General features: G+C 37.8%; 1 protein-coding gene across 1 annotated transcript in view; it reads left to right on the top strand.

Moving 5' to 3' along the window:
• The window catches only part of LOC109534910 (ionotropic receptor 93a), a 51,354-nt gene that overhangs the window by 8,480 nt on the left and 32,007 nt on the right, over positions 1-10,867 (top strand). Inside the window, exons 4-5 of the mRNA XM_019900705.2 lie at positions 1,991-2,140; positions 8,632-8,814. Coding sequence (XP_019756264.2) covers positions 1,991-2,140; positions 8,632-8,814 — 333 coding nt within the window. The remainder of the gene's footprint in view (positions 1-1,990; positions 2,141-8,631; positions 8,815-10,867) is intronic.

Here is a 10,867-nt window from a genome sequence, read left to right on the forward strand (position 1 = left end):
TCGAGGTTGCAATTGTAACCTCGGTACATGTTCTTATCTTTGCTTAGTGTTTAATTAATTATTGCTTACAATTTAAGTTGCAAGAATGTAACTTACTCGTCCCTTGTACTTCGGCTTACAAATTTTTTTGTAGGCGAGTTGAAGATAGTCGTTTGTACAAGCTAATTGGCTATCGCCACCCTGATTTCGCAAATTCCACTAATCGTTGGAAATTGGTAGTCCCCAAAGATCATCGAAAGGACATTCTTCATCGATGTCACGATATCTCAACGTCTGGTCACATGGGAATATACAAGACGTTTTGGAGGATCGCTGAACGTTACTATTGGTCTCGAATGAGATCGGATGTTGCCACATTTATTCGGCGTTGCAGAGTTTGTGGTCAGTCTAAAGTTGAGCAAAAGTAGCCTGATGGATTAATGGGAAATCGACCCTCAATTACTCAACCTTGGCGGTACATAAGCCTCGATTTTGTCGGACCCTTCCCACGCTCAAAGCATGGCAATTGCTACATCCTCGTTATCACTGATTACTTCAGTAAATATATAGGTTTGTTTCCGTGTCGCTCAGCTAATTTCCAAGTCTTAGTAAATTTTGTAGAGCAAGGGATCTTTCTGGTATACTATTTCTGGTGGAGCTCCACAACACTTAACTTGTGACAATAGCACCTCCCTGAAATTTCTATGTATTTTATTTCTAACTAGATGTAATTATTTTGGGCGTGAATTAGATCAAGTCTAGTATTTTGCGGCTAGCAAGTAAGACTTGCTACACAACACAACGCTTAATGGACAACACAAAATCAAGCACTGACTGAAACAACTGAACAGCTAATGTCATGAAGAACTAACACTTTTATAACGAAAGAACGATTGGAATGAATAAAAAATTTGATAGATTCTAAGAGTAAATTCTCCAATAAATATATTTTAGCAAATACATTGGAGCACAGTGTAACACTGGAATATTTTTGGTTACACCCTTATCCTATGAATACCTTAACTTTAATTAACAATTAAGCCTAGATGGTGAAGGAGGAGTGAAGGTCGTAAAGAAAGAAAAATTCACTGTTAAGGAGTACCAATATATTAACAAGCAAAGGAATAAAAAAACTTAATTAAAATGTAGTCGAACTCGAACGTTTCAGCATAAAGTAATTAACTATTCTACAACTCAGCACAGGATGAATAAGATGAACAAGATGGATAATAAACGGAAAAAAATAACAACTATATATTACAATTGTCTTAATCAAAAAAGTTGGGAGACAGTATGCTTCAAAAAAGTATTCAACTTGTACCAAAAAAACGGGAAAAGCAGCATCAACATCAAAATCGCTAAAACCAACAGTCACGATAGCTCCCTCTTAATATTATCAACCCACGGTGATGTTTCCAAAAAAGCTGGTTTTGTGGAGTTGTTCCGGGAACTTTGAATGAGTGACACACTATTATTGATGGGAAATTCTACATTTAACCTGCTTTTATTCCATGTATCCTATTCTCTGCTTAAAATCCCGTCATCGGTACTAAGACATGTTTACTGTCGTCATAATCGCAGCTTGAAATATATAAAGTTTGTGTTGGTAAAACTGCAAACATAAAAAGTTTTAGAAGGTGCGTTTCTTAATTATTTAATTCTAGAGGTCCATCAGTCACACGTTTAGCCCCAAGCTATAGTCGACAGTTCTATTGAGAAAATAAAGTTCATTTGGAATTGTCCTAACCGTTAACTGTTGAAATTATTGCATTTACTAATTTTATTATTTTGTTTTCTTACAGCGTGAAGATAAGTATATACTTGAATTCTCACTGGTTGGTAAATTTTACACTTTATTTTAACGGAGAATTTGTTGCTGATTTTTTCATTTTTTTTTTTAAATAGTAATTTTCATTTTAAAATGCCACACTTAAATAAATCACTGTGTTAGATAAAGCTGCTTTTTGGAGTATCTAATAATCAGATAAGAATTATATTAATGTTATTTTAGAGCAAGACTGTCCCAGGCTTCCACAACACTCAGCAATTACGATTCCAATTATTGACCGAGGCCAAGACACGCCCCAATTGCTACTGGATTTACGAACTGTGGGCATTTATAAATGGAAACAAGTGGTTATAATCTATGATAACACTATCAGTAAGTAAAATATATGTTGGACTAAGTGACACCATACACATGCTCTGATCGTTAAAAATTCTATCAATTATTAGACCTTGAAAAAGAAAACGGATTAAAAAGCAAAAGCTTGGATTGAACAAACACGGCTTTTCTGCTGTAATCGCAAACCAACTCTCCTCCTCCAAAAAAATCACCGATGTTGTTCCCCGGACGTATCACCGCGCCCTCTGTAATGGCTTCCACGAAGAATGCTCCAGTATGGGCTCTCCCATCGTGGTCCCTCTTACCAATGTTGCCGTGCTCGATGTGATTGCTTATAAAATATAAACTGTTTCACTGGTAGTGGTAAAATTAAGAGGCCAACAAGAAAATCGAGGCATACAGAGGCCAGTTAACTGTTTCAAACATGACAAATAGTTTGGAAATCCATTTATTATTAGCTAGTTCAAAGGTACTCTAGCGTGATGAACTTTGACATAATTATAGTTATATTTGAATGACATGATGATACTTTACGATCAGCGTTCGGAAAATCGCATAACTACTCGCTCTGAAGATTCGACTCCATTTTCACAGCGGGAAGTTGAACCTCATGAAGTTGTTTTTCAGATCATTAGGGCGGTTTAAAAATTACCATACTGTACCGTGGATGGCCGAATATCAAATTCTTTCTTCTGGTTACAACTTTTATTCCACTCGGTACAACTTTAACTACGGAACAGGAACAAACTAACTTCAAAGTTACCGTCAATTTCACTAACAATAACAATAACACAAGGAAAACACGCGTTTCCGACTCGCGGGTTTAACCTTCTTCTGCACTCGGTCACTCCTGTCACTTCACTCTCCCGTCTGGTTCTCGTCGTCCCTTATATCCTTTTCTCCAGATATTCCAGATAGTTCTAGAAATCTCCAGAACAGGTGCGAAACTTCCCGCTTGTCAGTGTCATATTTGACAGTAAATGGGGCCCAAATGGGGCTCCCATTTACTGAAACACCATGAATTTCGATCCCCCATTCCAAACGTGAGTACCCCAGGCCATTTCCGTTACAATACTTTTGTTGATCCAACTATAGTCCAAAGACCTAAAACAAACATATAAAGACATGTTAGTGCGCAAAACAAAATCTGCTTCTTCGTTAAAGAACCCCATCGGCAAAAGTTCTCGGTATATAATAGCTCACTTCTCTACCTAGGTATATAATAGATTGTTTTACTATTTGGTAGCGTTTTAAAATTTTTATTATTTAATGAGCTAGTGTGATCTGAAATAGTTGAGTGTATTCTTTCAATAGGATCATTTGTTAGAGGATGGTTACGAGAGCTAAAGTGAGTTGAAAAGTTTTTTAAACCTTATGCAGTTTACGGGGTTCGAGAACTATAAAATTTTTAAATTCTGTACTAATACCCACTGAAACTTGATTGGGAGTCTTATGATAAGAGAAATAAATTAAAATTTAATCTGAAGTTTCTGTCGATTACAGATATTTTAAAAGACAAGCTTTTTCGAAACATTGTTAATGCGGGTGGTCGCAGTCACATTTCTTTCATGTGCAAGTTGTTTTGAGGTTTAGTTAATATAAGCAAGCTTCTGTCTTAAGCCTAGTTCTCATAATCAAATTTTCGAAAAAAAATTCGTCTAATCGGACGATTTGACAGGGGTTGGAAAAATTTGAAATTTAATAGTTCTCATGTGCGATTATTTCTAGCTAAAAAAAAGCAATAATTTTGACTCGTCGTGTTGGTGACAATTACAGTGGTTGGTAACAATGACCGCGATTTTAACCTAAAATCCCACTTTTTTGTTCCCTCGGTCGACGTTCGCCAAACTCGTCATCATCTATGGTCCATACAAAATGCATGAACGCGGAAACCATACTATCCCCCGAAGCCAAAAACATATAAATTTACGCAATAATATTGTACCGTGGATGGCCGGGTATCAAACTCTTTCTTTAGCTTACAACTTTTATTCCACTCGGTATCACTTTAAATACGGAACAGGAACAAACTAATTTTAAAATTACCGTCAACTTCACAAACAATAACAATAACAGGCGGAAAACTCGCTCTTCCGACTCGCGGGGTTTAACCTCTTCTGCACCCGGTCGTTCCTGTCACTTCACTTCCTCTGTCTGGTTCTCCTCGTCGCTTATATAGATTCCTTCAGGTAACCCAGATGGTTCTCAAAATCTCCAGAACAGGAGCGAAACTTCCCGCTTGTCAGTGTCATATTTGACAGTAAATGGGGCGAAAATGGGGCTCCCATTTACTGAAATACCATCCATTTCGATCCCCCCATTCCAAACGTAAGTACCCCAGGCCATTTCTGTTACAATATACAAATATTGAGCCCATTTAATTTTGAAGAAGCCACGAAAAAGTGTTTAGATTTTATTCAATTTTTGAAATTCGACAAAGGGCTTTCGGTAATTCGTAAACCATAGGCTGAGCTTGAAAAAATTGTATAAAATCTACACGGAAAGTGTACACACCGTAAAGTGCATGCTAATCTTTCTCCTGCAAGTATAGGATCTCGGCTTTTACGGTTTTTAGTAATATGAGGTCAAACTTGAATTGATGACTTTCACAGCGGCCCCGCAAAATCCACGCCGGTCACCTCAAAAGCTGCCACATTTACACGATCCATGGGAAGCGGTGGCGTTTTAGCAGACCAATTCGTGGAGTTAAGCCGGTTACAAACTACATACGGCTTCATCACGGATCTAACGGTTCGCCTTCCACTAAGCAACCAAAATCTCTCTCGAAGGAGTGAAAGCAGACCCTGTGTGCCAACATGACATGACAAGAGTTAACATAGACTTCCATTATGATACTTTTCATGCATGTTTGAATGGCAAAGCTACAGGAAAACGAAAGTCATCGCTATCTTACCTTGTAGATATTCATTAAATCCAGTGACACAGTCCGCTTGCAATAGTCTGAGGATTTGTACCGCTGCCTCATACTTTTTTGTGTCTGGTCGTTTGCAATTGGTAATAAATCCCATGATCCACCCAAACATACGTACGGTTTTGGTGTACTTCTCAAAGTAATTAAAGTGCCAAAATTCGGTTTTGTTTTCTCCAAATTGTTCAACGTAGTGACAAATTTATTTTTCTTTTCCTCATTGATCGCTTCCTTCGAACCTCTATCTCCTTTTATGGTCACCCGCAGCGTTGGCAAAAATACTTGAGTAGACGTATGATTAGCTAGCGTATGTACCTTAAGATGACTACCATTTGGTTTCTCCGTCGTGCATGGTTCACCCTGCTTGTCATTTCTGAGCTCTGAGCACAGTAAAGAAATGTGAGACCGACTATATAACAAACATCTCATGCTGCCCTACACTGTTTCGACTAGTGACCAATTTTCAGACAACGAAAAAGGGCTCACCGTTTAGCAACCACTTCTTTCCGTTGTTCCAAGCTCATCCTTTGGCTTTAAAACAGGCTTCGGACAAGTGAGTACCTGAACAAACCGCCACTAATGCGACTACTCTCTGTTTTAACAAGACCCAAAGGTGGGTTGGTTATCAAGTCTGTCTTTTCTCCGTCTTTGTGCAGCATAGTCTCCTCCAGATGACCTCGTACCACCTGTTAAACCAAAACATTCAGCTGCTAAACTAATGCGCTGCTCATTTGCCACCCCTTGTTTGAGGAAAAGCATACGTCGCTTTCGGCGAACTTCCAACGAAGAGTCACTTGGGTTCTCACAACTAGCAGGGCTATTTAAAATAGCTGAACGTTGCCAGACCCTAAGTAAATCCTAGCGTACACAAGACTCTATCAATGAATACAACATGGCCGAACATTTGTCTGTTGTTATCCCCAGTGTCTCCAAAGCTCTCCACTGAGTTTCAATTTGATCATAGAGGCTGCATATCTCCAACTTTTTTTTCGAGGTTGTGTTTGCTAAAATCAACTTTAATAACTCCCTATAACATATACCTCTGTTTGAAGGTCCTAGCTGCCGAATCTACTTTGCATGCTTTCTATAATTCTATTATAGTTCTCACTCATGGCCGTATAGCTTTCAACAAGTTGTCGGACTCGAATTCCAACTAAAGTTGCCTGAATTAATTATTCAATTTTATCATAGTTTTCTATACTTTCATATTGATGAACCGTTTTAAATTGAGCCCAAAAAGCCACAAAAGTCTTTAATGCTACCGTCGTAGTGTTTATACTCAATACGAGGCTGTCTAAATTTACTCATAACAGTGTGGTTATCTTCGAAACTGACAGTACTTCTTCCATCAGCCCCTCTGTTGTCACTACTTCCAGTTAGGGGGCCTGATTCAAGAAGCTTGTTGCATTTCAGCGGCAGTGTAGTGAGTTTCTTGGTATAGACATCACAGCTTTCTATTTCAGCTTCAAGTTCGACGGCTGTCGGCGTTTGCAACAAAAGGTCATACAGTTCACAGTCAATTTTGCTCAGCCAGTCGAATTTTCACAGTAACATTTCGAAGAAAACTTGTATAAAACCTTTGTCAGGATTTTCCAAGTGTATCTCCATTTCTAGTTCGTTCGCGTTTTGTGTAAACGCACTCCGGTAGGCGGAACGGCTTTTCTTTGTAACTTCAAGTCCCGTAGCGGTTTGCAAACCCGATTCAGAATCACTCAAAGTTTTGAGGTTAAAACGACAAAGTTCGAAACCCGGTAAAAGTTTGCAAAACTCGACTACGCTGGTTCGGATTTTCCGCACACTTTTCAGAGTTACACAGGTGATTACCTGCTTATGCACAGACCGAAAAGTTCCACTATTTTTTCCGAGACAATGTCCTGCCACGGTCGCCAAATGTTGTGCACGAAAAGAAACCACCCCCCAGTTTCAAAGGGCCATCGAAGGGTTCGTTAAACAAAACTATCGAGATATCTGTACACAAAAACTTTAGTTCCCTGACGATGTCAAAATCTTCCCGTTTTTTCTAGGTTATGTTGTATTCGATTCTCTCTTTTCTCTCTCCATTCATCCGTCTCATATACTCGCATCTTTGACACAGGACATGCTTCATCACGGAACAAACCCACTCACAAGGGAGAGTTTATAGTTTTTGAGTCTTAGCTTAAGGGGAGGATGTTCTCTGGTCTTCACCTAGGACAGCAAACGTTTAATGGCTTTATGACTTTGTAATTATTGTTTATATTTAAACTACATTGACACATGCCGCCAAAACGTATAATTCTGTTTCTTCTCTCGCAGATTGCGCTACTTATAGAAAGATTTTAGTATAACGACTATTATGCCTTCACTGACCCTGATTCACCTTGGCTGCAACACTCGGGAAGTGGTTAATGTTTGTTGTGGTCCACCAAAACTTGCTAATAAGTACATACCAAATGCACGCATTGTTTGGCCAAAGCACCTATTGCGATGGGAAGTTGCAAAATACTATCAGTTGTGTAAATACCAACTAATTTAGGCAATTTTTTTTATGTTAGACAGTTTCCTTTGCGGAATCTCTTAATATATATGTAAGAGTGATTTATTCTTTTTGAAATACGTAAATAAAGATTGTGATTGAAAGAAAATAGTGCCTAACTTGTAGCACACGTTTACTGTTTGTGTCTTTGAGGTTAAGAATTGCTGTTAAGGAATTACCTGTAACGCAATTCTAAAGCTCGTGGCCTATTACCTGGATTCAGGCAACAATGCCTTGGGTGCTAGTTCAAAGCTTACAATATGTAAAAGTACACATAATTCGTTTTTAGCCTATAGTTAGTCACTCGCCATGACGTTATTGCCTCAAGACGATTCCTGAAAAAAAATTAAATTGGAAAGGGAGCCCTGTCACACCTCTCCTCCCAATCCTAACCTAATGTTGCACCATCACATTTCGATTTCCTCAAATCGCCTCGATATTTTTTGGACGCAAAAAAAATCATCTAAAGCTGAGAACGAAAATAGCTATCTCTGTATGTTTTGCTCAATCACCAGTTGATTGTCATCGACACGGCATTGAAAAATTTACACATTCGAGGTCAAGAACGTTGATTCAGATGGTGATTACATCACAGATATAGAAAAATCCATAAAATTTCAGAGACGACGGAAATAACATTAAATTCCTGTTTTCGTAATAGGGTAACAGCAATACATTTTATCCTGTCTGTCTGACCATCAGATTTTTCGACGACTCGGAGCAGAAATTAATTTTGTTTTCAATTTTCTTTGTTCTTTGAGATTTTGATTATGTTCATTCGTAACTACATTACAAGGATACGGCCCATGACGCTATTGCTTTAAACGAGTCTGGCTTCGTATAAGCACGAGTGTTAATCAGACATGCTTCGCTCTGGAGCTCTGGTTAAATGCTTTCAAAACGAGACAATAAGCCATCTTTTCCCAACGGCATCAAGGCCCGAAAGACCCAGTTGTAATCTTAACTCTTTCGATAAGGTTTCTCGAGAGTCCAAACGGCAATACTGTTATTAACATATCGTAAACCCAGCGAATTCTACATCCGATTACAAATCAATATTTATATTAGCTTTGTTAATTTTAGCCAATGATTTGTTGACAAGGGTAATTAAATCGATGACAAAGCAAGTTAATCGCATTGATGCTTCAGGAGTTTCATTAGTGCAACTTGCTAAGAAAGTTTCAACAACCAGAGATGTTATTATCGCAAATTTGAGAACTGAATTATCCAAAATTGATCCAAGAATTATGGGTAACAACTTTTTAGGTAAGTAAACTATTTAAACGTTGTTGAAGATTTGCGTAGTATAGAGGATCTCTCAGTAATGATTGCTATCCGACATGGTGGTAGCGGGTGACTTCGTTTTGGGACTGATGGTACTCTACGGACATAACATGGAAAGTTATTAAATTACGATATGTGTTCCATTCCATAATTCCACCTGAACCTTAAACTAACTTAAAGAGAGTATTGAAAATTGGACTGTGTGTAGTAGTCATTGGGGGCAACGATCTAAAATATCTTCAAGATGGCCACACTTCTGGCGTTGATTGAAAGAGTATATACAGGGTGATTCATGGTCGATGGCGTATTAGACGTTTAACGAGAACGCGACGCCCGATCTATCTGAAAATTTCTACAACGAAGTCATCGGATATGCTCTATGGGTAAAAAATATTTTCAGCAATGCGACGTTGCCGCTTGTACCGAAAAGTACATACAGCGTAGCTATTTTAAATGGGAAACCCTGTATATTATTGCACAGTTATATTGACGATATAGATCTGATTATTTTTGCATCACGATTCTTAAATCTATCTAAAGCGGTTTCCGAAATATTAAATAAAATTAACTATTTTTAATCAAAACGTAGCGCCAAGGAATCTTGTATTACAACGCGATTTTGATTCCTGTAAATTTAAAATTTTGGTAATGGGTTAGAAAAACCCTATGCTTGAGCCTGGCGTACAGCAATTTGTTCCAAATTATACAGAATGTCTTGAAAATACTGACCTTTCGGTTAGAGATAAAAACTCCTACAATTACATTTTTTCAAATATAACACGATGTATATTAGTTCAAAATTTTGCAATTCTTCAAACCAGTTGTCAGCTTAGCTATAGATACAGCTTCTATACGCTTGTTATACAAAATGAAGAAGAACAATTATTCAAACAAAGTTTTAATGATCCTGTTTATTCTTAACGGACAATGTGACCAAATTGTTCCAAGGACATGCAGAAAATTCATCGAGGTGTTTCCTTATTTAAACCAAATGAATGCAAGAAGCAAAAAAGTTATAAAATTGGATTGAAACATGTAAGCAAAAGCATAACGGAGAATTAAAAAAGGTGCCTAATAAATACTTAAAAAAGCTCAAAAACTATTTACAATAAATTTTCGAAATGCCGGCCATATCGCGTTCCAAGCACTTCAAAATTCATACATTTACAGAGTGATTTGTGGCTCTATGTATCTCATCAACATCCAGTTCTCCAATGCAGTGGATGATACGATGCCGCAATTCCCCTATCTGGTTGACCGGCGTCTTGTAAACATTTTCTTTTAATTTACCCCACAAAAATCAATCCGGTGTCCAATGCGGTTCCGCAAATCCGGTGGCGGAAGATCGGGAGATCTTGCAGGCCAGTCCTCCAGGAAGTACGCTGAAACATTTACAATGTTGTCTTCTTCAGAAGTTACAGGTTTTAGTAAGTTCGGTTCAGCTTTCAGTTTGGTGCCATAATTAAGGAAATTGTGTTGTATTCGCACAAACTTTTTTGCATTTATTTGCTTCAAATTAAGAAACATTTCGTTGAATTTTCAATTTGGTCACATTCTCTATGAAGAATAAATAATTTAATTAAAACTTCGTTGAAAATAAACTATTTGGAAAAATGCAATTGAAATGGCAATATTCCTTGGAGCTTCGTTTTGATTAAAAATAATGAATTTTATTTAATATTTGGAAAACCGCTTTAAATCGATATATGAATCGTTATGCAAAAATAATCAGATCTATATCGCCAATCGGAGCGTGCAATAACATACTGGGTGTCTAATTTAAAACAGCAAAGTTTTATGTACTTTTCGGTGTAAGCTGCAAATTTGCAGATTGATCGTGCATCGTGTTCTCCTTAAACGTCTAATACGCCATCGACGATAAATCACCCTGTATATACTCTTTCAATCAACGCTTCCGGTTATACCGTAAGTACCAACTTGTTAAATCACATTTAGGAATGTTTTCCGGGCTTTGAAGCCGTGGTCTATGGGAATTTCTTCCTGACGTTTCGTCCACAACTGCGGTGGACATTAT

Source organism: Dendroctonus ponderosae, unplaced genomic scaffold, assembly GCF_020466585.1.
Source record: "Dendroctonus ponderosae isolate FM_Combo_2020 unplaced genomic scaffold, Dpon_F_20191213v2 Dpon_F_20191213_8, whole genome shotgun sequence".
Taxonomy (NCBI): domain Eukaryota; kingdom Metazoa; phylum Arthropoda; class Insecta; order Coleoptera; family Curculionidae; genus Dendroctonus; species Dendroctonus ponderosae.